Here is a 27,053-nt window from a genome sequence, read left to right as displayed (position 1 = left end):
GACCCGGGCCCCGCGCTTCCCGGTGGCCGCCGCCGGCAGCTCCCGGGGCAGCGGGCAGGGCCCTGTGTGTGTTCCCTGTCCCCTGTCCCCCCCCTTCCCTTCGCTCCATCGGTACCGGGAAAGAGCCCGCGGTACCTAGGGGGCACAGCCGGGACCCGCAGCAGTCGCCGTGTCCGCGGTGAGGAGGGTGGGGAGCGGCGGGGCCCCCGGTGCCCGGCCCTGGTGGAAGCCGAGGAAGGGGTAGGGGTAGCGGCGGCCGTGCCAGGAGAAGGGCGGGAAAGGGGGGAGGAGGAGAATAGGGGGGCCCTGGGTGCGCTCAGGGGGTGGGAACCCCCCAGCTCCAGGCGTGGGGCCGTGGATTTCCTGACGCCTTTAATACCACGCGTGGATGTGCCAGGAGCAGCCGTGGTTTGGGGGTTCTGTGTGTTTGTTTCTTCACTTCAGCTGAAGAAAGCGAAGGGGAAGTCCTAGGGGTGGTCAAAAGGGAAGGCAAGGGGCGAGAGAGTGGTGTCAAAACCCTAATTAATCTTGTAATCTCTTCCCCACCCCGCCCTGTGAGCACCATCGATTTGATTAACAAGTGATTTTTGTTTTTGCATGACCTCAGTGAAATCGCTTCTGCACTTCTGTGTTTTAAGTGAAATGAGCAGGAATAAAGCCAAAATGTCTTAAAACTGTTCTGGTCCTGCTTTCATCAGAAAGGGGCAGAATTGGCTACAAGATGAGCACCAGTTCTGCACTAGTCAGTAATCAGTGCACGTATCATTCATTATTCAGCCTTTTGCAACACTTAAACTTTCTATGATTAAAAAAAACAAAATGTAAGGTGATCTTGAGCAAAACCCCTTAGCTTTTCTTCAGTTTTATTTTCCACTGGGCAGAGGCCTGACTCCACTATAGTCCTAATACTTTCCAAAAAGAGGAATATCTTCATCCATTCCCATGTTCAAATGTTAACAAGAAAGGAAAAAAAGGGTGGGGACAGGGTAAGAGTTATCACAGGAATTTACAAAAGTGTGTGACTGTGGATGTTTGGCTCTCAACACAAAAATCATGTGTTAAAAATCAACAGAACCCAGATCCATTCCTACCTTCTTGCTCCTCTCACATGAAGCAAAGTTGGGGTTCTGAGCAAACGGTTCTGGGAACTCCTCTTTCAAAGAGGAGTTCAAATAACACACGTGATTCACAACCAAAAGCCAGGCAGAGTGGTTAAGAAAAGCTAAATTTATATTAAATTATCATCAACCCCTAAAATACTGAACACAGTGGTTAAATAACTCCAGAAAGTCCAATGTCTCCAGTGAGTAACGTTAAAACCATTACACAGGAACACAGGGAAATCACTTACATTAGCTCAGGACAGACAGGAGAGAGGTTTTTTTCTTTTTACACAGTAAATCAGTGCTCAGGAGATCATCCCTCAGGGGCCTTTCTACATTCTTAATATCCTAAGTGCAACAAGGGTCTTCTCCTGAATGGGGCACCATGACACACCCACCTAGGCAGCATCTCACCAGGTCTGTCTCTAGCAAAAAAGAAACTCATTTCTGCCCACCCCACTGAGAGAGGAGAGGCTGTGGAACGTTTTGTCACTCCTTTTCACCATAAGCATTTGAGCAAGGGGGCAGAGAGCTGTTATGAGTGGTTGTTAGGCTGGAGTGTACAGGGTCCTAAGAAGCAACAGAGTTATTTATCAAGGTGGAGATGACAAGCACTGTGTGCTGTTGAGAAGACTGACTGGGATTTCCTTTCCATCCTGCAGCTTGCAACTCAGAGAGTGATTATTTTTGACAGGCTGACTGAACCTCAAGTGACAGGTCTGGGCAGATGTTTCCCTTCACCCCTGTCCCACCTCAGGATTTTGGTGCCCACTCACGTAAGCTAAAGGGGCAAAAAAACCCCAAACCAAAACAAAGCCACCCAAAACCCCAAAGAAACCTCGCTCTCCTAGAAGTCAAAGCCTCCCTCCCCATCCACCCCCTCTCTCCCAGCTCTGATGCCCCTGCCCTTGCACGTGGTTTCTGTTCAAATCTATTCTTCTGCCTATGCTTGAGCCCTCTGGTGTTGTCCCTGCATGAGTCAGCTGGGACAGGCAAGGTCCATGTCAGTGATCCACACTCCTTTCTCATTTGCCAGTCGAGTCCACACCTCAATCCAAAAGTGCCTCTGCCCAACAAAAACAATGATTCCCAGGCTGGAGTCAATCAAATAAATAATTAAATAAGAATCTAATTAAAAAAAAAAATCAATCTGGGAGGAGGGAACATAAACACAGGGAAATTTCCAAGCCTTAGCTCCAGTTCCTTTTCCACAGGAATAGACACCAGTCAGCCCAGTGGTGCAGCTATGGACAGGGTTTCAAACCACCTAGCCAGATCAAAGCTGTAACCCTCCCCTTTCTGCAAAGCTGCTTCTGCTGTAGAAAATACAGCCAACCCACTGGCAACTGTTGTGTTTTTCAGGGGTAGCAGGACTGTTAGTATATCAACAGGATTAGAGCAGAGTAGGATGGGTTTGTTTTTTTTTTTTCTTTTTTACCAGCTGGAAAACCATGGCAGGGGAGATCCACCCTCCCCACACCCTTAATGTATGAATGTATGCTTTGCTCTCTGTATACCACGGGTGGGAATGTAATTGACCTCTTCCCAGGAGATAAAGAGGTTACAAGAGTTTGCCATGAAAAATCTTCACTGTAAAGTTCTGCTTCCAAGTATCTGGCCTAACACCTAATATTTTACCATAATGGCATCCATGTGACTTGAAGGCTTAATGTAAATTTAATTTCTGAAGAAGCATCAAGAGGTGTTTTCTCCATCTTTTTTTTTTTTCCTCTGAACAAAGAGATGACAAGAGAATCTGAAAATGTGGTGACAGTCCAGATGCTGCTGGGGTGTAAATGCAAGGGTAAGATTACACCCTCTAGGGGTAAAAGCCTTGAAGGACCAAGAACAACTGAAGCTCGGGCAGCTGATGGAAAAATGACTCTGCAAGGAGAACTGTTTAGTGGTAACAGAAGAGCTTGAAGTGCAATTCTATCTGATAAACAACTATTTTAAAATGTCCCTTACACCTCCCTGATTTTTGTCTCCTATTCTAGGTCAAATGGGCTCTGGTAATAAAACAGTTTTGAACTGTCAGCACTGAGCAATCCTCTGGGAAAGACTCGACCTAGGAATTCTCTCTTCTCCCTCACTAAGGTAATCAATGGTCCCTATGACCAAAACAATTAGGACCTTGCAGAATTGGGACTGGTGGGGACTTGGCAAATTTCCTTTTTTTAAGTATCAGTTATGCAAAGGCAAGAGCAGAATTTTTAGGTCTCGCCGAGCTCCATTTCCTCCCATTAGCTCTGCAGCACTAAGAACAAAACCATTCTCTTCTTCCCTCAAGTACAGCACTCTGACTCCAGTCCCCACAGGGAGCTGTTCTGAAAGGGCTGTTTGCTGCCTCTTGTTTTTCCAGAGTATAAAACATGTTTTAACAGGAAAGGGGAGAACAGGAGCAGTGTCCATTGCCAGCAACAGACGCAGTGCTCCCATCTGAGCATTCCTTGAAGTTTTTCACAAGCAGATGGGAAAGTAAGCAGTGATGCTCTTGTGAAGAGAATCACAGCAACTATGGTTACCCTCTTTATGCCCTTAAAAGGTTACCTGATGCTGTGTCACTGTCCCTTGGAGCCCCAAAGTATACCCCATCTATTCCAAGACCTCTCTCTCAAGACAGAGACCCCTCAACACAAAGCCTTGAAGAGTACTGCCAGTGCTGGAATGACATGGGGAACTTCTGTGACCAGGAGCCAGTAATGAGGCAGCTCTGCTGTGTTCATGGGCATTGACTGTGAGCTAGATGGCACAGGACTTGCAGGTTGACAGAGAACACAGAATCTGAACCAGATTCGGGCCGGAGGGGTCACTGCAGAAGTTAATATGGCAGCTTTCAGGAAAAAGAAACATATAAATAAACCACAGACAGTGAAAATGAGCCAAAAGGGTCTCTCTGGGTTCCAACCCACCCACCCTCCCTTCTCCAACCACAAAGCACAGCTGTCCAAGCTCCTTGCTGAAAGGCAGGCACAGTCTCTGGGCCCCTCACAGGAGAGGCTGGTCTCTGTGCCCCTCCTTGCCTAGCAGGCAGAGTCCTGTCTGGTTTTGTGCAGAGCAGAGGCTGGGGAGGCTACGAGCATTTCCAAAGTTGTGTGTGTTACTTTAGACCTCGCTCTCTGTGGAGGGCTTGCGTTGGTGTTTCCAGCCTGTGTCTGGGAGTGAGCCACACCGTTCAGGAGTTGCTGCTGCTGTGTGAACACTGCTGCATTCAGACTGTTCTTCCTGTAGCAGCTGCTCAGTTTCGGTGTCATCCAGTGAGCCAGAGCTGGCCTGGATGGAGACTGTGTCTGTCTTCATGCAGACATGGTCCCGGAGAATTCCTCCTCGGGAGCTCCGGATCTGCTTAAGGTCATCCCACTCAGAATCATCACTGGATAAAAGGCATATCCCCTCCACAATTTTGATCTTCTCCTTGGTGTAGCTGTGGTCAGGACCAGTCTAGGAAGCAGAAAGATGAATGAAAAAAACCCCCAAAAAACAGAAAAACATAGCAGAGAGCAAAGCAGAGCTGGAACACAGACAGTGAAGCAGACAAAAAGCCATTGGATCTGACTGTCACAATGGCAGAACCCATCCTAAGTTTCCCTTCAATTCTTCACCACCCTCAGATGAATCCTCCTTAATGAAAAATCTCTCATTCCAAACTCCAGGAGCCTTCAAATCACAGAAGGGGAATGAGGATGAGCTGGCTTTTCTAGTTCACCAGCACCAGGGAGTAAGAGCAACACTGAAGGAATACCACTGTTGAGTCCAAGTCTCACAGTGATAGCAGGGAAGGAGATCATAGGGAAACAACAACAATGAACAGAGGCTAAAGGGACCACACTGAGATTAAAGAGGTGGAATCTAACTCACTGACAAATAAGGAGCATTAGAATATCTGATCTAACCATAAGAGTGGAAGGTGTGGAGAAACATACTTGGGTATATCTAGGAGCAGCAGAATTAAGAGAAAAATGGAAATGATTTAGATTCCCAGATAAATAACACTGGTTTACCTGTAAGTAGATAGGGCTAAAATGGCAGCAAAGTTTGCCAGATCTACTGGATAGCAACTTCGAAAAACAAAGCCAAGGAAAACTCTCCTCTGCATGAATCTTGTTGTGATCCCTGCTAGATGAACTAAGAGATCTACCAAATATTCCTACAGAAATTACTTTATCCAAATGTCACGTACTGAATATTGAGCAGCCAAAGCAAAGACCAAAGGATCTGTCATAGAAAATTGCCTATATTTTCCTGATAGACAGTAGAGCTGGTTTAGGAACATAAAAGCAGGGGAAAAAAACCAAGAAAGAGCAATTAGTAAGGGACAGTGCTTTAGCCACACAACAGAGCTTGAGTGAGGGAGGTGGGAGCAAACATACAGAGCAGTGATACCTGACGTGAGGATGTGAACGGAAATCAGAAGAGGGAAGACGAGAAGCTATCTGAGTGATAAGAAAGCTTCTGAGGAGAAAACAAAAGAGAAACTAAGTGCTGCAAGGTATCATATTAAACCTTTCCATCCAGTGCCCACAGAGCAGACCTCTGCAGGGCCTTTCAAATGCCCCATTTGATAAGGGCTCCAGTTCTCTCCCTATCCCACCCCTTCCAGGCAGTGCAGAGCCAGGAGCTATGCAGGTTCCTGATCCCAAACCCCTTCTAGCTGCCTGGTTTCCTTGGAAACTGTCCAGAGCAACCTTGGTGCAACAGTCACTAACCAGGAGCATGTCCAAAGAGGACAATTCCCTTTGACTCCTGCACTTTGAGGGCCAGCACCCAATGCAAACGAAATACAAGACACTGTGGGAGAGGGAAAGAAGCAGAGCACTACAGACAGGTCTAATTCACTCCAGCTCACGGGGGAAGAAGTGCTGCCAGTTCATTTCCATAGGAGTCTGAGTGGAACCTGTCCTCCTATATACTAGAAATAAATGCTGACAAGTTGTAAGATTTTCACATAAGACCTGTGATGCTTAACAACAGCTTGAACTGGGCTCCCATCTGCTTAGTAGCAGCTCTTACCTCTTTCTTATAGCACAACTGGTTGTACATGGCTGGTTTGGGAACTGCTTCTATCTTCACCTCCTGGGTAGATGTTCGGTATGAGGGGTTACTGTAGGTGAGGTTGCCCAAGGCAGGGTCTGTGAACTTGGATTTACTATGCCTAAAGAGAGAGAATTGTCAGAAAAGACACAAGGCTCTGCTGCAGAAAACTCCAGCAATCTTCACTGACCCCCAGAATGCTGCCTTCACCTGGCTGTTCAACTACCAGTACAAAGCACTGCCACCATAAAAGTTATACTGGCAGGAACTGGTGAAGTTTGCTGGCAGAAAGCACATGAGCTCACACAGGTACTGAGACATGAACTATCTCAGATTTCTGTCCATAACTCATAAACCCTACAGAAAATGTTGTCAATAAGGCTTCCAATAGTAGACTTGCATGCTCAATACTCCAAAGGCACAGAACTCAAACTTTGCAATTAGTCATCAAACAGTGCTTTTAATGGAGAACAAAGGGATTGTTAAGTGACAGTAAAGAAAGATAAAGTGCTTTCAGGAGCTTTCTTCTACAAACCTAGATTTTCACTACTGACCAGGAGAGGGGAAAGAAAAAATCACTTACCTATATATAATTAAAGCAGCAGTAAGCAGCAAAATAAACAATACGCTAAGAAGACCTCCAATAATGTAGCTGACATGCAGTCCTTCTCCTGAAAGTGAACAGCAAAGGTAATTAATGCACTCTTCTTCCACTGGATAATACTGACCTTGGTGTAATACCCAATACACAGGTTTCACAGGAGTATGTAAAGTGTCAGCACACCAAGGTTTATCACAGGGTTTTGTTTGGCTTCAAATTAAACCCAACATATGATGACCACTCCTCCCACCCAGGCCCCAGCAAACCAAGGAGCATCAAGATACTTGTAATGGGTTGGATAAGAGTGAGTCAGACCCCCTTGCTGAGAGCTTGCAGTGGGGAGCAATTACCCTACTCAATCATCCTCAACTAAACACAAAGGGAATGGTGAAGAAGAGTATCATTAATGGGAAGAGCCCAAAGGATGAGACACGGGATGAAAGAAAACAGAGCTATTTTTTCAAACTAATGTGTCACTTGGACAAGTCCCCATGTGGGCTAATGAATGGCTATGACTAAGGTTCATCCTTATGACACACTTTGCTCTGCTCAGAGGGCATTTGAGTAATTCAGGTTTGAGTTTCAAAAACTGGAGCTTCAAACACTATGGACTGGAATTCCCTGGGCACATCTGGAGGAACAACTCATGTGGAGAAGAGTTAAAGAAAAGGAACTCACCCATGGTTGCCAACACTGCCTCATTGGAATGGGTACACAGACCTCTCCTGGCATCTTTGTCAGAGCAGCTGAATGACAGAAGGACAGTTAATTACTCAAAGTAGTATCAGCAGTATCAAAGGTATCAACAGACAGGGTGGGATGAGCTACCACTGATATCCCTTCCATTTCCCAGTTCAACAGTAGCCTTCTTTTCTCTTCACAAATCACAGACTGTCAGGGTTTGGAAGGGACCTCTGAAGATCAACCCTACCAATTTAACCCAACACAACCTCTTCTTCAATATCTTTCTGTATCTGGAGGAGAGGACTATATACATATATATAAACCTTTGTGTGGGGACACATCAAATATAGGTCTGCTATATATTTGTACCTGAGTCATTCCAGATTCACTTCTCAGGTACACACATATGCCTATCTATCAGTACACAGCATTGATGCTGAATCAAAAATCAGAACAACCCACAGTCAGCACAAAGATCTTTGTCCAATACATCATATTCAACAAAGTGCAAGTTCTGCCTTGTAAATAACCCAGCTATATTTATTACAGAACATAGTTTTTTCCTGGGCAGTAGGAATAGCAGGTTGTAAGGAATTAGCAGAAAAAAAGTCTCTTAACTACCTGCATTGTAATTTAAATGTTAGAGCTGCAAAGGTTCTGATCTGCCCCAAACTAGCTATCCCTTTGAGGCAAGGGCAGAACCACTTCCTCAGATGTCCAAGTCATGTCTGAGATGCCTCAGTGAATTAAAGCAACAGCCTCTTGGCCAGGGAGGGGTACATTTGGATGATGTCAACCAGAGGGGGCTTGCATGCTGCACCTTGCACAAGCTGTGATTTTCACACCCCAATTCCAAGAGAACAAGAACACTTACTTTCCTTCCACTGCTTCCAGAGATGTGAGAGGTTTCGCTGTTGAGGTACCCACTCTGCCAGGTGGTGTCTGACTTCTCTCACTTACTCTAGTAGGTTCAGGACCAGGGGGTACCACACCAGGATCTAGAAAAAAACAAAGAACAAAATAAACAAGCAGGACGCCAACTTTATGAGACAGATGAACAAGTCTGGTAAGCTATAAAAGGTTCTGAAGTGTTCTGTATGAGAAGCTCTTCCATCTCAAACCCAGCCAGCACAGAAGAAGGCTCACACCCGCCTCACTTCCAGTATATGACTCTGCATGAGGTTTTATACAGTGGAGAGCTCCAGATGTGCTGGTTGCCACTGCATAAGTAGTGGCAGGGGGAGTTACTACCCAAGTGACACTCAGCAAACTCACCAGTAGAACAGGGACGCCCATCTGGTTCATCTGGACACGCGCAGACAAAGTCAGAAGCCCTGGCAAAGCAGAGGTGAGTGCAGCCTCCATTGTTCACTCCACAAGCATTAGTACCTGGAGGGAACAAGCAGTTTTCTAAATGTGTTGCAGATTACCAGGTAGGAGCTAAGAGCAACAACCTTCTTTCTAGCTCAGCCAATAATCGTTCCTAGAAATCCAGCAACTTACTACACCCTGATCCATGCCCTTCATTTGACTGCATCTGTGATGACAACAGCCAGATACTGGTAGGATTAGGGCAGTATTGAAAGGAAAGCACTGGAAATTTTTAGAGAGGAGCCCAGTCAACACAGTTGCAAAGACTGAAAAACAAAAAGCTAACATTCTGTTTTCAAAAAATATCAGCTGAACAGCATAGAAACTGACATTTGCTAATCAAAGCTGTAACAGAACACCCTTAAGGTGTACTTGACTGAAACATCACAGGCAGGCAAGAAATGTGTCCTGGGAAGATGCATGAACAGTGAATACAAGAAAGGATGCCAACATCACTTCACATCTACAGTAGCACTGTAGCTCCAGAGTTCTTTTTTGTCTGCAGATAGAATTTGTCTGGATCAAGGTCCAACTATTTACCTGTCTGTCTCTGAGGGGAAACCACAATGATATCCATCAGTCCTTCAACATTGGCTAGGATTGTCTCTTTGTTCCGACCAGAGTATTTGTCCACTCTCTGGATAGATTTGGTTTGCCAGTCAGTCCAATATATCCACCTGTCCTGCTGCTCAGAAAAATCAGTCATTAGCATATTTAGCTGCACAGACAAAAGATGCCCATCAAAAACACATCCTGATGGCAGAAGGCCTCAGACAAACACCTTTTCAACTGCTTCCCCTCCTATAATAAAGAACATGACTGTCTTCACCTCACAGGAGTTAAGAAAAACTTCCTTTGTTAGGTACACAGAGGAGCTCAGCTGCCTTGGTTTCCCCAGACTATAACACTTTCCTGCCCCCAAGCTCCACTCTCCAAACTCAACAAGACACCAAGGAGAACAGTGGCAGCAAAATAATAATCTTACCTGTGTCAGAGCAAAGGGATGTGACACCTGGCTGACCAACACTTGCCGTAGCTTTCCATTGAGATCACAGCTCTCTATTCGATCAAGATGTGCATCCACCCAGTAAATCCTGGAAGAACAGGCAAAGAGGTGAGCTTCCATCTACACAGTACTTCTTTACTTTGAAGTCATTCATGAGCCAAGATGGATCAGACAAAAAAAAAAAGAGAAAAAAAGCCAACCCAATCCCACAATGCTACTCCAATAAACCAAGCTAAGGATAAAAGTTCATTATGTCCCTTAACCCTATGTAACTGTAAGAAAAATCTCTGACCTCCTCGTGTCATAATCCAAAGTCAAGCCATTGGGCCATCCTAGGTCAGTATTAATCAGGATTTTACGCTCAGAGCCATCCAAGTTTGCCCGTTCAATCTTAGCAATGTGGCCCCAATCTGTCCAGAAGAGGTACCTGAAGAGGTAAAAGGCAAGTATGAGAAGAAAAAAATATTTCAGTAAGTCTAATGGAAGTTTTAGTTGTGAATTAAACTTCCAGATTCTTCAGGTTCAAAAAAGATCATGTGGTCTACAAGCTTGCTTCTCCCATATATCTGCCCAACCTCCAAGTTCACTGTCTGCCTGTTTATCCCTGTCACTCAGAACCAGCCCCTTGCTGGTACCTGCAGATACACACAGCACATCCCTTCTTCTACCCACAACCTTCTCTTCCAATCCCTCTCTGCACAACTCTTCTCCTTGCCCCACTGTCCTGGTTTGGGCCAGGATAAGGGTGATTTTCTGTCTTTTGCTTTTAGCTCAGTCTCTTGTAAGTAGCTGCACTTGCTGAAATTAACAGCAAGTTTCTCAGGCAGTGTCTGCTCCTAGGACTGATAACACTCGATGTTTATAGTTACTGCTAGAGACTGGTGTGCAGAGCCAAGGGCACTGCTCAGCTCTGAGGAACATTTTACCCTCCAGAAGGAATAAAGAGGTCCCACCTGCAGCCTCCTTTGGGGAGGAACGGACAAGAGAGATGCCAGAACTGACCAGAGTATTCCATCCCATACACCTCATACTCAGGATAAATTTGAGGGATCACAAGGCCCAAGCCAGATTTCCTGCTTCCAGTTTCCAGCTGCCTGCCCTTCCTGCCTTTCCTGCTTCCCTTCCTTCACCCGACATCCTGGAAGGATTCCATCCATTCCTCTGCCTGTGCTCCTGATCCATCCCAGCCTGAATCTGTGTGTTCCTGCCTCCTGATCCCAACTGCTGCTGGCCCCAGTATTCCAGCCTGGACTTTCCCAGGGCTGCCCTGCAGCCTCGGTGGTGACGTGAGAGTTACTGGGGGAAAGGGGGGAGGAATGTGGTATCCATTTTCCTGTATATTTGTATATATTTAGTAATTTTTCCTATTTATCATTACTGTTTCATTAAAGTTGTGTAGTTTAGTTTCCAGCCCATAAGTCTCTCTCCCTTTTTCTCTCTCTTTATCAAGGAGGAGAGAGAGATTAATAGAGAGCATCTGTCACTTGGTTTAATTGCCAGGCCAGTGTTAAACCCTGACACCCACCAATACCCCAATACCTACCCCTTCTTGGGAAAGACAGCAATGGCTCGGGGCTCATCCAGGCTGTTATTGATCAGCACTTTCCTGGAGCTTCCATCCAGTCTTGCTACCTCGATGGTATTGCGTCCTGTGTCTGTCCAGTAGAGGTTCCTGGCAACCCAATCCACTGCCAAGCCATCTGTAGTCTTCAGACCCTGACCTATAACAGTCTCCATGTTGCTGCCATTCAGATCAGACCGCCTGGATGGAAAACAGTGACAAATGGCAGTGAGAAACACGTAGCTCCCACAAAGCCTTCAACTCCCCATGCGTGATCCCATCAAGCACAGAGCCACTTCATACTGCTGCCTCCCTAATGCCCTTTTCCCCACAGTCTCCAGTAGGTTAAACACACCCTCAGCATTCAGTTCAGTGATACACATGGTGCTGTACCCAAGACAAGGTATAAGCAGTGGTGTCTTGCCAGCATCTCAGTCTCCCCAACTTACTGGCAAGCTGCACAGCTCACTGTGTTACAACCAGCACAGGCAGTGAGGTGATGTAGGCACTGTCCAAGCAGATGACTGGCACCCACCTGATGACATCAAGAAACACATCTGTGTAGTAAACCTTGCCATCCACACTATCATAGTCCAGAGAAATCACATTGTTTAGCTCGGGAACAGGTATGTGGACATCTGTGTGGTCACTGGTGTCCAGAGAGATACGACGGATGGAAGCACGGCTGGAGAACAGGAGGTAGGTTTCTGGAGAAGAGTCACATGTCTGCTCATCCCTCTTCAGCTGGATGCCAGTGGGGCAGGCACAGGAGTAGCCAGTCGGGTGAGGCAAGCAGAGGTGGGAGCAGCCACCGTTACGAACTCCGCATTTATTGAAGCCTTTAGAAAAGGGTAAGTGTAGTTTCAGTGTGTTTGAACCCACAGACCAAAGCTTTCTTTTGAAGGCTACACACATGGACAACTTGCTGGCAGCTGAGTTCACCCTCACCAATTCAGCCTTGCTGGAAATCTACAGCTCTTCATGCAGAGATCTCCTCCCTTCCCTCCAAGATTCCCGGTGGATATGGGCATGGTTGGACAAGGAGAAAAGGAAGGCACAAAAGAAGGAGGAGCACCAGGAGCTAAAACTTGACCAGCATTCTTTGCTAAGTATAGTTTTCCCATGGAAAAAGCAACAGCCAAATGCTATTTCATTCACACAAACTGCAGTTTAGCTTTAATGTTGCTGCAAATGGTAATGCTGACAGAAAGATCCAACCCTGTGGGGAAGCAGAGTGAAAAAGCACCAGAGGCCAGGCTGACAAAGAAGCTGCTATTTCAACTGCACACACTGGCAAGTAAACAAAGGCCTCGGAGGAGCCTGCAGAAAATGCCTGACATATTAGGGTAATTTAAACATTTTTTTAGGTTTTTGTTTGTTTGTTAATTTTAATTTAAAAAAACCACAACAACCCAGCATAGGTTTACTAGGAAGGGGTAAGCCCAGAAGACAGGTGTAGGGAGTGGGAAAAAGACAGAGGGGGTATGAGGGCTAGAGTTTTGGTTAGCATTAAATTACATTGTAAAGCTATATTGTCAAGACTGATGTTCTACTGTTACCACCCACTGGAGAAGCAGCGCAGTTATCTGTGGAAGTACATATGGAGGAAATTTCAGCAAAGTAAAGCCATAGGGCAAAGCAGTAATTCCCACTGAAGAGCAAGGAGGTAAGATGGGCTGCTATTAGTTTCCCACAGAGTAACATAAGGACTCTGATTCTGGCACCAAATAGTTGGAGAGTCTGATATATTAAAAGCAACTAAAGTACCAGATTTTGTAGTGCAAAGTGGCAGAAGAGGCAGACAGGAAGAAGAAGTTTGCAGTGGCTGGGGAAAAAAATTACTAGAACTTGAAATAAGGTTTCAGCAACTAGCTTAAAAGGAATTTGTGCCTTTTGGAGTTAAAAAAAAAAAAAAAAGGAAACTGTCCAATGCTGTTAGACTCTAGTGAAGCCTTACAGGGCATGACTCAGTACTGCTAAGAAAGTGTCAATGCTGTTTGTGAAAATTAGGTTGTCAGCGCAAACCAGTATAGGAAGGGGGTCCCAATACATGCAGTAATAAATTAACATCAAACCCATGGGGCTGGATAAACAGACTGAAGTGGAAAAACAAGAGGGAAGAAGGAAAGTTAATTTTGAGAAGCTACTCTATCACTCATGCTTTACACCAAAGGACCCCCCTCAGTGACAGCTCTGAAGAGTTGCCCTATTCACCAGAGAAACCTGCTGACAACTCACCTAGGGGCCGTGCCCTGTCAACAGCTTGAATGTCCATGAGGCCAGGGAGGTTTGCCCTCACCAAAATGACATTGGCACCAGTGTCCTTATCAGCCCTGTGAATGCTGCGAGTCTGCCAGTCAGTCCAGTAGATGTAGGAATCCAGCAGAGTGAGGCCATAGGGATGTTGCACTGGAGACAGCAGCGTGTGGCGATTGGCACCATTGAGATCTGCAGCCTCAATCCTCTGAAAAAATCAGTAAACATCAGCCCCATATTCCAAACATTGATCCTCTTGCTAGCAATTGCTGTATCAAGTGGGAAACAGAGCCTAAGCAAGTGCTGTATTCAAGTCCACCCTCCCTGTAGCCCATACTCTCAGAAAAGCTTATGTTCCCCTTGCTCTTCTGCTACTTTGCTCAACAGCTTCAAAACAGTCTCTATGCTACCAAAGCCCCAAAATAGTGCTGAAGAACAGACCTCAGTGTGTGCATCAGCCCAGAGCAGCTGGGACCCAGCTTTATCCACTGCTAGTCCATTAGGCCAGCCCAGGTTGTTGCTGATCAACATCACACGTCCAGAGCCATCCATCCCAGAGCGTTCCAGCTTGGCATGCTCACCCCAGTCTGTCCAGTACATATACCTGGGGAAAAGCCAACAAGCATTACACAGAGCTCATCAGTCCTGCTCTAATCCCAAGATAGCCTCCTACCAACACTAACCCCATCTCATGGTACAAAGCTATTGCTCGAGGGCTGTCCAGGTTCTGCCAGACCAAGACTTTCCTCATGGAGCCATCGAGGTTGCCCACTTCAATTCTGTTTGTTCCTGTATCTGTCCAATATATCTTCCTGCCAATAGCATCCACAGCCAGCCCATCTGTAGTCATCAGACCTGAGAGAATAGAAGGATGTTTTGGTCACTGCTCAACCTCCCAGCTCAGTGGTGAAATCCCAGTATTCTTTCATGCACCTCAGCAGGTAGTTGCTTTAGACTTTGTTTTCCCCTTTCCACTGAAAATGCAAATATTTTTCTATCAGGGTATCAGGGAATCTCTTTTTATACAGCATGGAGGCAAGAGTCTCCCAGGCCAGAATCTCTCTTACCTGTGGTGATGATGTCCTCAAATTGTGAGCCATCAAGAGCAGCACGGCTGATTTTCCTTAGTGTGCTGTCTGACCAGTAAACCTTTCCTGTGGAGAAGAAGAAAGACAAACTTTTTAAACACCCACAACTAAATCAAAATTAAAAAAAGAAAACAAACAAACAAACAAAAAACAGGTTGCCCAGAGAGGCTGTGGAGGTTCCCATCCCTGGAAATGTTCAAGGCTGGGTTGGATGGAGCTTGAAGTAATCTGATCTAGGGAGAGGTGTCCCTGCCCATGCAAGGGGGATCCTTGAAGGTTCCCTTCCAACCTAAACCATTCCATGATTCTATGAACCAAACAGCCTTAGAGGTTTAGCTTACATGAACAACCAGAGCCTTGACATTACTGCTGTAAATGGTTTCAGCAGGAGGAAAGCTTTCTTAAATCCAAAATATGCAGGGCCCTCACTCAATATACCAGCCAGCTCTTCTACATAGATCAGGCTTCTCTGTTTTCCTATAAGGACATTCCTTTCCTGACTGCAGCAGTCACTTGAAAAAAAACAAAACAACACTACCCCAATTCACAACCTAGAGTAAGATCTGTGCTTAAGTGTCTTTACTCAGACAGTTAGGTACAAAGTCACTTGCTGCCTTTCAAACAGACATGAAGAAGTTCAGACCTTCACGAGGATCCACTCCAATTGCAATGGTATTCTTCATGGTGACATTGACTGAAACAACAACATCTGCAAAGTAGGGAATATCCAGAGAGACCATCCGGATGTCAGTCCTTCTGGCAAAGACCAGAAAGCTGGTCATTCCTGCAAAGAGTGGAAAATGGACAGCAAGGAAGAAATTGAGTCATCATTTATTGAACATTCTAGAGGTGATACCCATTCCAGTAGAAAAGGGAAAGTCTGGGTACAAAATCTTTACTGAGCATTACTGGATGGTTCTTTACATCCAAGCTCAAAAAAGGACTGCACTCATGTAAGAGTTACTTCTGCTAATATGTGCAGGAAATAGGAGCTAGTAGTCAGCTTTTCCTGCTGCAGAGAAAGAGTGGATGTGTAACAGCTGAAGCTGCATTCCACAGTCCTCAGAAAGAGAGTTCATGGAAGGAGTGTGTTCAGACCTATTAAAGAATACAGCACCTCATATTTAAAAAAGAATCTGCCTCAAGATTAGGCCAGAGAAGTATGGGGAAAAACATGACATCTGGTTTAGCTGCCCAACATAACCTCAAGAAAAATTCTTCTGCACCAATCCAATTACCAGCAAGTCTCCTCATAGTTATCCCCACTCAAATTGAAGGCAGAGGCATCAAATGGGATTGTGAAGAGGTAAAGCAGAAAAGCACATAAAAGTGAAACTTGTTTTCTCACAAGGCAGGAGCAAAACATCCCTGCAATACAAAACCACAATGAGAATCCTACAGAGAGGGCTCACCAGGGGAGCAGGTCTTGCCATCAGATTGTAGGTTGATCCCAGTAGGGCAGGTACAGCTGTAACCTTTTGGAAGAGGTGCCAAAAGGCACAGGTGACTGCAACCTCCGTTGTTAACTTCACAGGCTGTATGTACTACAGGAAAGAAGATGAGAAGATAAGGCAGTAGCACAGGCACAAAAAGGGGTGCAACATCTACAGAAATACCCTCTAGAATGCCCTTAAACACCAGGCTGAGAGTTATTCTCATGCTTCATATTCCCCCCAGAGACTGAAGGCATTGAGGGCTGACAGTCAGGAGAGCTGTGCCACATACCAGAGCCTGAGCAAGCTCTCAGCTCCATGTGGCTTGGGGCAAGTTCTGTACCTGGTGGTCTGTGCCGGTGAAAAACATGAATATCCATGAGATTCTCCAGATTGTCCTGCAGTGTTTCCCGAGCCTGCCCAGTCCTTCTATCTGCACTCTGGATGCTTTTGGCCTGCCAGTCTGTCCAGTAGATTCTCTCACCATAAAGAGTAAGCCCAAAGGGGTGAGGCAGATTGCTCCCAATCAGCACCTGGTCAGATTAGCCCAAGCCCCCCCCCCCCAGAAAACATTATTAAAAAGTCACAAAGGGGAAGAGCCTTCCCTTTCCCACTCTCAACGTCATGATGTACAGTCACAGAAAAAGGAGAGTGATAGGGCAACATCAGCCCTCAAAAGGAGGCTCCCTCACACACAGTTTGCAAATGAAAGGGAGCTCTTCTGGAAAGGGAGCTCAGCATGTCTTGGTTTGGGGGTTTCACTCTCAACTGGCAAAAAAGGCAGGGGCCATCAGCAGTCTGTGCTCAGGCTGCCTCTCTTCAGAGATAGCTTCCTTACCTTCCTGTTGCTTCCATCCAGGCTGGCATACTCGATGGTCTTCATGCCTGCATCTGCCCAGTAGAGGCGCTGTGACTCGTAGTCAATGGCCAAGCCATTAGGCCAGGTCAGGTTGGAGGAAATGATCACCAAGCGGTTGGAAGCATCCATACCAGCACGCTCAATTTTGGGGCTGGCTCCCCAGTCAGTCCAGTACATGAACCTGAACACAAGCCCAGACACAAGTCAATGCCTGCAATCCTTCTGGTGTCACAGAGAAGCAAATGAGCCTGGTGCCTTCAGGCCCTAGCAGAAAGCATCATTAGGCTTATACTGTAGTCATGTCTAGACTTGGGTTCCTAAGATTATACTCAAATGTATATACCTTCTACTGTCCACAGCCTGGACTAACTGCAACACGGAGGCAAAAGTTCAAGATAATAGTTTAAAGCCTAAAAATTAACCTAATTAATTAATTAAACATTAATTTTAAAATTATTTACCAGCCTCCACCACTGGCCTTTTTACTCTAGCTGCATTGATCTTCCAGTAACCCACTTAAGGAAAGCAGATCACACTTTTATTCAAGACCTTTAGTGCTTCTAAAGCAATGGCTGGCAAGCTCTTTCCTACCCAACATATCTGCAGCACCAAAAGGCCTTATGATTCAAAAGCAAAATCCATTACTGAAATACTTCTTTTCTGTTCCTGCTTTTCATAGCACAGCTGATGATTCACACTCAGTGCTTTGAAGCCAAAATGCCACTAATGTTACAGCTTGCTTGAGATCAGCAGTAATTTACCTGAGGAAATCCTTCTGACTGAACTCCAGTTGATAAGCAGAGAGATTGAGTGAAAATTCAACAGTGATGTGAAATTAAGAAACAGAAAAGGTCTAGACAGCCTCATTCTCAGTATTTTTGTATCACACCTTTGTTTATCCTCAGGATATAATAACTAAACAAAAACACCAGCCAGCTCCTGCAAGCTCTACAGCACAGCAGGCAATTATCTTGTTCCACTGGCATCCAAAATCAGGTGTCTAATTTCAGACTTTGGCAGGACATAAAACAATGCCACCAGAGAGAAAGATGACTGCACAAAACCAAAGAACCCAAACGTTGTTAGATATGCAAGAATTGCCATGTCATCCCAGAGGAAAGAATCTCTCACCCTCCAACAGGGTCCACCACAATATCTCTAGGTCTGTCCAGGTTCTCCCAGATTAGAACAGTTCTCATGGTCCCATCTGTGTTGGAGACCTCTATCCGATCTGTTCCTACAAAAGTCAAGAAAGAGAATGAGAGAGAGATCAAAGACCTCTGGAACAGCAAGAGCTAAGGCAGAAAACATCCATACAACAATGCATTCTTCCCCCCCACCCATTTCTGTTCACATCTGGAAGACAGGTAAGAAATGTGATCCAAAGCATCACCTTCCCTTAGATCTCAAGTCACCCCTGTGGCTGTCACTGATGCAGAATCCTGTATATTTGTGAACCAGCTCTTTCATAAGACCCCATGGTATCCATACAAGCATGAGAGATCAGCTAGAAAAGAACTGCCTCTCCAGTAAGGTACATCTTCCAAATAAAACCTGCTGCACCCCAAGATACACTGCTGGGAGATACATCAACATACACAATCACAAGTTCTGCAGAGGGACAGGAGCAGTGCTTGACTTGACCAAAACCTCTCTGCAGAATTAGTAGCGAGGATACTACAAAGAGAATTAAAGTAAGGATTCATCTCCATTGCTATTTTGTTAGAAGAACATGAGATGAAACTCCCCTTTTTGCTAGACAGAAACAGGCAAATCTGGAATGAGACAGACAGAACTACCTAGCTGCTTTTCTGTTTCATTACTCATAAGGAAGACAGAAGCTTATGTAAAGCAAAGGATCCCAGTACCTGCATCAGTCCAGTATAGCTTGTTGGTGACCCAGTCAATTGCCAGTCCAGCTGGACTTTCCAAGCTGGTGTCCACCACAACCTTAATAAAAACAAAAAGAAAAAAGCCTTAGTGAGATTAGACCTTGGAGAAAAAGCACTCGAATTCACTACTTGTTCACAATCAATGTTAACTTTCAAAAGGTAAAAGCCTAAGCAGAACTATGCCATATGAGAGAGAACATTAAGGACTTCAAAGTTCAAAGAATTCTTCCATTTGGAGAAACATCTATTTTTCAGATCTGTTCAAACTGCGACTACAAACCTCAAGCTTTGTTCCCCTTATTTATGACAACATTAGCCTAAGGGCATGTGCAAAAAAAGCATTCCCAAGGAGTGTGGCTCGTCTTCCAAATGTAGTACATGACAGAGGATGTAATACTTCCTTTCAGATGCTAGGGCTACAAGAAGGTAATTGATGATAGCTTACAAATCAACGTGCTTTTTGTCCCAGTTCAAGGCTTGTATACAAGCAGAAAATTACACTGAATTTGTATATAAAGTGTTCAGTAGTCTCCGGGCTCTTCTGAGCCAGAATCGGTCAGACTAATAAACAATAAATTCACCACAAACTGCAGCTCCTTAAAAGGACAGGGGATCCCAATGACTTCAAATCTGATACCCAAGGAGTCTCCTGGCCAGACAACCTCCACACAGAGTTCACACTGTACCTCCTGGCTTGATCCATCCCATTTTGCTCGGCTGATTGAGTCAGTGCTAACATCTGTCCAGTAGACATAATCATCCTTTGAGTCCCAGTCTAGAGCCACAGCGCTGCGAACGTCAGCGAGGGGGATGACATCATCTGAAAGGTCATCAGTGTCAAAGCTGATCCGACGGATGTCCATCCTTCGGGCAAAAAGCAGGAACTTGTCAAGACCTGATCAAAGGTCGAAAGGTCTTCTTTTAATTTCTCTAAGTTCAACAAGACAGCAACAGACACACACAATTCCCTGCTATAGCCAACCTTAGCCACTTACATCACCTCTCATTGGCAGGTCACAGCCTGGGATTTTACTGGTAGCAAAATACCAGATGGGGGGGTGGGCAGGTGGGGACAGTAGGAGTGAGTTGTGTTCTGGGGGTAACCTATGCTGAGGGAACACAGCCAACCACCTTCTTCAAAGAATGGAGTAGACCTCCCTCCAAATCAAGTAGCTATTTAAGAATAGCTCTTGAGAATCTAGGAGATAGTTGGCCTAATTCTTCTACATGGTTGCAAACCAAGAAAACTATGGCAATCAAGACGACTGAAATTTTTGTTCATCACTGACACAGCTCCTATGGGATTTTCAGGGACAGCTGTGACAGGTAGCATGGCACCACCAGCAGCCCTGAAACAAGGATCCAAGGATTGAGCTTCCCTGTATCCCCATCCATCAAGCCTAGTAAGGACAATGGGAATGCATCAAAAAGGTGAAGCATCCTCTGGCAGGGAATACTCTTAACTCAGTCTGTCCAGATGCACCTCCTCGGAAGCAACTCCCGATGCTTATTCCCACTGTCAACCCTCAGCCACCCACTGAACATCTGAGCACACAGGCTGAGGTCCCACCTCACTTACTCTGGGCACAGGCATGGCTGCTGGTCTTGCGGAAGCCTGTAGGGCAGGCACAGGTGTAATCCTTGCTGCTTGGCAGGCAGAGGTGAGTGCAGCCCCCATTGTTGGCCCCGCAACGGTTTCTCCCTGCTCAAGTAGCCAAAGAGAAAAACAACCACGCATAAAACAAAGAGTAAAGAAAAGAGAAAAAAAACACCAGCTGAGGTGTTAAGAACTCGTCTACCCAGAAGTTAACTGAGAGCAAGGGAATGGATCAAATAAAGCACTAACTCCCTTTGTAGGGCTCAATTCTAAAATAAAGCATTTTAACTCAATCCCTTCTAGAGCACTTCATGGCAATTGAAGAGATATGAGAGGTGTCAGGCATGATTTTTTCCCCCTTCCGAAAAGATCTTGCCTAAATAACACTCAAGGATTCCCGACTGGAAAGGCTTCACTCCCAGGTGTCAGCAGGGGGAGCTGGGGTAACACTAAACACAAGGTTACTGGGCTGAGGAACCCTCACTGAACTGCCAGATGGACCAAGTTCGGACCCAGCTCTGGATGGAAGGGGTGTTTGTGTCAATACACTGGCTTCACAGTTACCACCTCCCTCATTTACGGGGTGCTGTGTGGTCTTCTAGTGGCAAAAAATGTTTGTCTACACTCTGCAGTTACCTGCTGGCTGGCGCTGAGGATGCAGTGTGTGGATGTCCATTGGGAAGTGGAGTTTGTTGCGGATGATCTCCTGGTTCTTGCCTGTGAATTTGTTGGCACTGTTGATGCTCTTGGTGTGCCAGTCTGTCCAGTACAAACTGTCCTCAAACACAGTGATAGCAAATGGGTGTGGGAGGCCTGTAGCAGACATTCAGTAAGGAGATATAATCAGAGACAACAGGATTCAGGATCGGGGAGACAAGGAAAAGAAAGTTCTTTCCATAGCCCCTTAGACCTTGCCACAGTCAACCTGCCCAAATCTACCTTACACTAATACAACAGACAATTCTTTCCTGTCCATCAGAGACTGAGTAGCAAGACCCACCCCCTCAGTGCTGGCAGAATTCACCCCACAGTGAAAGGAGACAAGCACAGAAGCCATGAGCCTCTAGAACCCGAAGCAGCACCGTGCTACTCTGTTTCCTTCACTGCACAGAGCACTCCCCATACATAACCCAGTTACTGACCTTGACTGATAACAGCCTTCCTGTTCTGCCCATCCAGGTCAGCCCTCTCAATGACATGGTGCTTGGCATCCACCCAGTACATACGATGTCCTGCATAGTCAATGGTCAGCCCATTGGGCCAGAAGAGGTGTGTGTCAGCAATGATGTGCCGGTTAGAGCCATCCATGTTGGAACACTCAATGCGGGGAGTGTTGCCCCAGTCGGTCCAGTAAATGGTGCTGGACAAGGCAGAAAAAGACAAGCTACAAAACTCACCTCCCACACAACGCCCCCAGCATCACACCCTAACAGGACTGAACGGTATCAGTCCTGTCACCTCGAGCGGGAAACTGGCTCGCAGCCCTGGGGGAAGTGACAGCCAATAAGGTGACACCCAGCAAATTCAGGCTGGTGAAACCATGATGAAACATGTATGATTCTATACGTTGGAATGGGCTGCCCAGGGAAGTAGTGGATTCTCCATTCCTGGAGATATTTAAAAAGAGACTGGATGTGGCACTCAGTGCCATGGTCTAGTAACTGCAGCGGTAGTGGATCAGATTCATCAGCTATGAACCAGAAGGGCCCAGAATAGGATTAAGGCCCTGAAAGCTCCCAGCATTGCCAGAGTCCCTAAACTGGCAGTACTAATTGAAGGCTGAACTTCTTTTTACCCAGAGCTTTGCAGCTGTGCTTGTCAGCTCGCAGCCTTGCTCACACCAGCACTGGAATCCTCCTTCACTGTTGGTACAGCCTTAGCTGCAGTAACAGAGGCAGCCACCATCCAAGGGTGGGGGTTTTCAATGTTCACCTGAAAGCACCTGCATGGAGGGCTCCCTGGGGTCCTATGCTTTCACTCACCCTTCAATAGGATGTAGGGCAATTGCTCGAGGCTTCTCCAGATTCTGCCACAAAAGCACTTTCCTGTGAGTGCCATCCAAGTTTGCTACTTCAATTCGAGATGTCCCGGAGTCTGTCCAGTATAATTTGTCATGGATCCAGTCAATAGCAAGTCCACCTATTTCCAAGGGAGAATTAAGCACAGAATAAGAACGGGAGAAGGATCTGCTCAGAAAATAGTTCCCTTTCCCTCTCTGCCTCCCAAGAGGCCCAATTCAATCCTCCTGTCTCTTGCCCCATCAGCCAACATGAACTCCAGGGGGAAAGTAATGCCACACCCATTCCACCCCACCCCCTCCCTTGCTTGGGGTGATGCACTCCATTTTGACTGCTCAGTACTCACTGTTCTCTACACACCCACCCCTATTCTTCCCCCACAGCCAGTTCCCAGGCTTTTGTCCTTTTTTTTTTCTTGGGGTGACGCACCTGGGCTCTCCAGCCCTGTGGAAACCACCTCTTCCACATTGCTGCCATTGAGATTGGCCCTCATGATGCGATCCAGAGTGACATCAGACCAAAACACCAGCTCCTTGCTGTGGTGGAAGTCCAGGGCAATGGCATTCTCCAGGTTGTTGAGGAGCAGGGTGTACTCCGAGCGATGAGGCAGCACTTGGCGGATGTCAATCCGATTGGCAAAGAGCAGCACTGGCTCTGGCCCTGGGAACACACAGGAAGGCAGAATAAGAGGAGTTTGAGAGGGTGCTGTCTGCCATTCCCTTTGCACCAAGTCCTGGGACATAGTTTTGCAGTACTGGCAGCAAGAGTTCAACTTCCAAGTGTAAAGATGTTTTCACATCCTCAGTACCCAGTCCTAGCTCCAAGATGTGGAGTTTTAAACGTTTTGGCAAACATTCACTCAGCAAGAAGTGATCACTCCAGCTCCCACCTAAACCCACTTCCTCTCAGCATTCCTCTACCACTAGGCAGCCACCTGGCAGCTGGATTAGTTTCCTCTTCCTATATCCATCTCCTTGCCATACAAACAAATGCTCTACCACAGACATGACACAGCTAAAATCTGCGTCAGACACATAGAAACTCAGCAGGTACTTTCACTACAGAAAGAAGAGGAAAAAAAAAAAGAGAGGAGAGAGAAAAAAAATAAGAAAAGTAATAGCTACATTCTGTATAGATTTTCTTATTTATTTTATTTATCATCTCTGAATAAATCTTAATTCTTCACATGGACTTTCTAGTTCCTCAGCTTCTACGTTAAAGGACCCAACAAATAAAATCTAACAAGTGTAGAGAAACAAGATAAACCAGGTGCCTCGAGTTGCCAAAGAGTGGGTGTGAGTCCACCTGTGCCTGGTGAGGGCAGGCCCCCTATTACCAGGGGGCCAATAAAGGTGGGACACACACCCACAGAGAGAAAGCTCACTCTGGTGCGAGGCAATGGAGAGGCCAGCAGCTCGTTGAGCCTCAGGAGCAAGAAAGGCTCTTCCCACAACAAACAAGTGTGCAGATGCCCCTAAAAAACAGCAGATGTCCATACAGCAGCCACTCACAGCATTCAGGACTGGTGACCAGCATCAGGGGTCAAACCATAAGGAGGTGTGATACAACCTCACTGACTGGAAAGGTTAAGACACTTCCTGAAGAGAGACAGAGGCAGGAAGATGGTTTTGTCCCAGGGTCTGAGTCACCAGGAATGACAGAGGACTAGAAAAAGAAGGCAAAGGGTGTCCTGCTGGCAGGGAAAGGAAACAGCGAAATCTCTCTCCATGGTCAAAACCACAGAAAATTTTCATGTTCACCAACAACCTGAGCATGTCTAATACAAATACAGTACTTTCTTTTCCTCACGTGTTGCCTTGGTGAACAGCTGCCAACAAAGTGTTTGCGACAAAACTATGAGAAATGGAACAACACACACACACACACCAGAAAAAGGCTGAACTCCTTTTTACCCAGAGCTTTGCAGCTGCGCTTGTCAGGTCGCAGCTCGTAGCCTTGCTCACACCAGCACTGGAATCCTCCTTCACTGTTGGTACAGCCTTGGCTGCAGTAACCTTCCTCAGCACATTCATTCACATCTGCATGGCACAGAGAGAAAGGGAGAAGCTTGAAGGTTACCACTGGATCATTCACAAGCCAGGCAATCTCACGGGTAGTGTGATTCTGCCTCTCATGCTGTGATTTGCACTGTATCGTTGCCATTAACTTCAAGCACAACAACAAGCAGCAGAGAGGAGGCTGCTGCTCCAAAAACCCACCTTGGCATGATCTGCCATCTTCCAGGAGCCTGTAACCTGTATGGCAGGTGCACTGCACCATCCCTCGTACCATCTGGCACTTCTGAGCACAGCCACCATTGTTGACGCTGCAGTTCTCCTCTCCTGTTCGTGGACCTGTGAAAGGAACACATGAGGGTAACTGAGGTGGAAGAACAAGGTAGCTCCTTGTGTCTCCAGCTATTAGGCAGCAGCCACCCTTCAAAACAGGCTGAGCAAGAAGGGGAGGCTGTGCTGGAAGCTGCCTCTTCACCATCAGAACCCTCTCCTGCAAGCCACAACTAAAGGGGACAACAAAGGTCAGAATAATATGCTTTTAGGGTTCACTATCTCTGCAGACAGATTTTGATACCTGAGTTCATCATCTTCTCCACATTATCCCTTGCCTGCAGTATGTAATTGGCAAAACCACCAAGGCCTTTTTCCCCAGTCTTCAACTCTTTCCCATTACCACAGCCCAGGCTTTCCTCCTTCCACACATCCCTCAGCATCTCCAGATTGACTCCTACACATCACTGTGCCTTCTTTTATGTTTAAGACTGAACTTGGAGGACTTACGGCAGTTCTGATGTGGGCTCTCATCACTGCCATCTCCACAATCATTTGCTCCATTGCACAGCTTCCTCTGGCCAATACAACGCCCATTCCCACATAGGAACTGGTCTGGGGCACACTGAGGGGTGCCTGCAATGGAAGAAGGGGAAAGTAAGCACACTACAACTTCATGATGGAACAGTCATGGTGAAGAATAGGATACAGAACATTTTCTAAATTTGTTGCAAACTTTACTTATAAACACAAATCTCTGACTTCCTCTTCCCTTCATTTCAGCTCATCTTGCACTCCTTAGTGCTCCACTCATCTTCACACTGATCCTGTGAACTCTGAGTCAAATATTGCTTTACTGGGAAATATGGATATTTAGTTTCTCTCCAAATGACTGTAAGGTCCTGGCTTAGTTCCCTTTGGTCCCAGATTCCACAATCCTACTCAGCATGTGCAAGAGAGGAGTCAGTTTTTCACTTTAATCATCTGATATGTCACCCCAGCACAGCTATGGATCTTAAACTTGCCTAGGAACAAGAATCTTATCCAGCCCTAACTGCACTGTGATGGACCTGGAATGATTTACATGCATCCTTGAAATCTGACCTTGGGCAACAGGATTTCACACGAGCTACATGCTTCAACTTCTGCTGTTGGCAGGGAGACTCTTCAGAATTCTTTTGAGTAAAGTAATACTGTTTGCATGGACTCTGCCAATCTGATTGTTTCTTCAGCAATAACTGCACTGTCCTGTTGCCTCTTACATCTTATACCTCTTAAGCTGACTTGGTCAGTGGTTTCCAAATCATTACCCTCTAATAATCCTAGGAAGACAACAGGACAATATTGTTGTCAGCAAAGAAACAATTAGATTGGCAAACTGCCTGTAAGCAGCATGGAAAAGTGCAGTTGTGGGATTAACAAAAAGTAGAGAACTGACAAGCACACTAACTGGGAGCATAAAACTAAATCACATGCAGATTCACTTTTTGAAGCCCAGAAATGCTTTGTATGAAAGATTCTGAAACTTGGACTGCATTTGTCTTATCAAAGATCCTTGCACCAGCTGATCTCCTAGTAATCCAGGAATCTCAACTCTAGGGCCAAAAAAAATATAATTCTGCACTAAATCCAAGAGGTGACACGGGGTTTTAACTCATGCTACAGACATTCAGACAGCACAGTGTTTTACTCAGATGAGCTACTACACGTTCTGCTTGGAAGCCCTAAGTTAATTTTTATCTACTGACTATCACCACAGACCTAATGCAGACCTTACAGTGCAACCAACCTTCCAGTGACAGCAACTACCTTGGGTTTGGTTTGAGGAGGAGAGGTTGAATTTCAGTGGGGGTTTCATTTGGCTTCTGTGTGGCAACTCTTCTTTTGTTTCTTACCTTTGTCATCAGGATGAGGAAACAGAGTAAATGGCTTGTTTTTAAGTACAACTGCTTTTTCTCAGAACCACCACCCTCTTCTGCACACTGTTGCTCATGAGTCTAGAGCAGGGGCTGTCAAATGGCTACAAAATCTGCCTTCCCAGGTACTCTGAGCTCAGCTGCCCTTGCAGAACACCCACTCTCCTCTCCTCAACAGACTTAAACAAGGAGTACAGTTTCACAAATCCCTTTGGTCACCCCTAAACCCACAATACAATTTAAAAGACACTTATCCAGAAGTGTCAGTATGCACAGCTGGGTACTGTTCACTGGAATGAATACCTGGGCCAGTACAGGCTGTTACTCAACCAGGCCTACAGACATCCTGAAG

General features: G+C 46.0%; 1 protein-coding gene and 1 long non-coding RNA gene across 7 annotated transcripts in view; one reads left to right on the top strand and one right to left on the bottom strand.

The window, feature by feature from the left end:
- The first annotated feature begins 114 nt into the window (after window positions 1-114).
- Window positions 115-10,909, top strand: LOC115598447. 3 transcript variants are annotated; one of them, XR_003987663.1, is made up of 4 exons: window positions 115-178; window positions 1,766-1,879; window positions 3,101-3,200; window positions 10,880-10,909. It is a non-coding gene; the product is annotated as an uncharacterized LOC115598447 (long non-coding RNA). The 3 variants fall into 3 exon arrangements; XR_003987661.1 differs by lacking the exon at window positions 10,880-10,909 and adding an exon at window positions 3,649-3,716; XR_003987662.1 differs by lacking the exons at window positions 3,101-3,200; window positions 10,880-10,909 and having other exon boundaries at window positions 1,766-1,893.
- LOC103532504 (low-density lipoprotein receptor-related protein 4) overlaps window positions 4,026-27,053 on the bottom strand; it is an 84,478-nt gene continuing 61,450 nt past the window's right edge. For 2 of the 4 annotated variants that reach the window (XM_030452121.1, XM_030452123.1), the window contains exons 9-38: window positions 25,296-25,421; window positions 24,720-24,854; window positions 24,414-24,539; window positions 22,930-23,160; window positions 22,465-22,621; window positions 21,625-21,842; window positions 21,119-21,295; window positions 20,465-20,590; window positions 19,572-19,780; window positions 18,862-18,943; window positions 18,125-18,230; window positions 16,973-17,174; window positions 16,478-16,667; window positions 16,114-16,245; window positions 15,345-15,485; window positions 14,681-14,767; window positions 14,297-14,468; window positions 14,055-14,217; window positions 13,596-13,821; window positions 11,893-12,196; window positions 11,340-11,558; window positions 10,089-10,223; window positions 9,776-9,884; window positions 9,331-9,475; window positions 8,695-8,808; window positions 8,294-8,417; window positions 7,414-7,481; window positions 6,718-6,805; window positions 6,114-6,255; window positions 4,026-4,544 (exon numbers count right to left, since the gene is read on the bottom strand). In XM_030452121.1, the coding sequence (XP_030307981.1) occupies window positions 4,209-4,544; window positions 6,114-6,255; window positions 6,718-6,805; window positions 7,414-7,481; window positions 8,294-8,417; window positions 8,695-8,808; window positions 9,331-9,475; window positions 9,776-9,884; window positions 10,089-10,223; window positions 11,340-11,558; window positions 11,893-12,196; window positions 13,596-13,821; window positions 14,055-14,217; window positions 14,297-14,468; window positions 14,681-14,767; window positions 15,345-15,485; window positions 16,114-16,245; window positions 16,478-16,667; window positions 16,973-17,174; window positions 18,125-18,230; window positions 18,862-18,943; window positions 19,572-19,780; window positions 20,465-20,590; window positions 21,119-21,295; window positions 21,625-21,842; window positions 22,465-22,621; window positions 22,930-23,160; window positions 24,414-24,539; window positions 24,720-24,854; window positions 25,296-25,421 (4,790 nt within the window). In that variant the 3' untranslated portion in view covers window positions 4,026-4,208. Of the gene's footprint in view, window positions 4,545-5,486; window positions 5,556-6,113; window positions 6,256-6,717; window positions 6,806-7,413; window positions 7,482-8,293; window positions 8,418-8,694; window positions 8,809-9,330; window positions 9,476-9,775; window positions 9,885-10,088; window positions 10,224-11,339; window positions 11,559-11,892; window positions 12,197-13,595; window positions 13,822-14,054; window positions 14,218-14,296; window positions 14,469-14,680; window positions 14,768-15,344; window positions 15,486-16,113; window positions 16,246-16,477; window positions 16,668-16,972; window positions 17,175-18,124; window positions 18,231-18,861; window positions 18,944-19,571; window positions 19,781-20,464; window positions 20,591-21,118; window positions 21,296-21,624; window positions 21,843-22,464; window positions 22,622-22,929; window positions 23,161-24,413; window positions 24,540-24,719; window positions 24,855-25,295; window positions 25,422-27,053 lie in introns of all 4 variants that reach the window. The other 2 variants (XM_030452124.1, XM_030452122.1) reach the window with 2 other exon arrangements.

The sequence above is a fragment of the Calypte anna genome, chromosome 5A (genome assembly GCF_003957555.1).
Source record: "Calypte anna isolate BGI_N300 chromosome 5A, bCalAnn1_v1.p, whole genome shotgun sequence".
Classification (NCBI taxonomy): Eukaryota; Metazoa; Chordata; class Aves; order Apodiformes; family Trochilidae; genus Calypte; species Calypte anna.
Note: the sequence above shows the minus strand (reverse complement) of the source record. Positions and strands in the feature narration are given on the sequence as shown.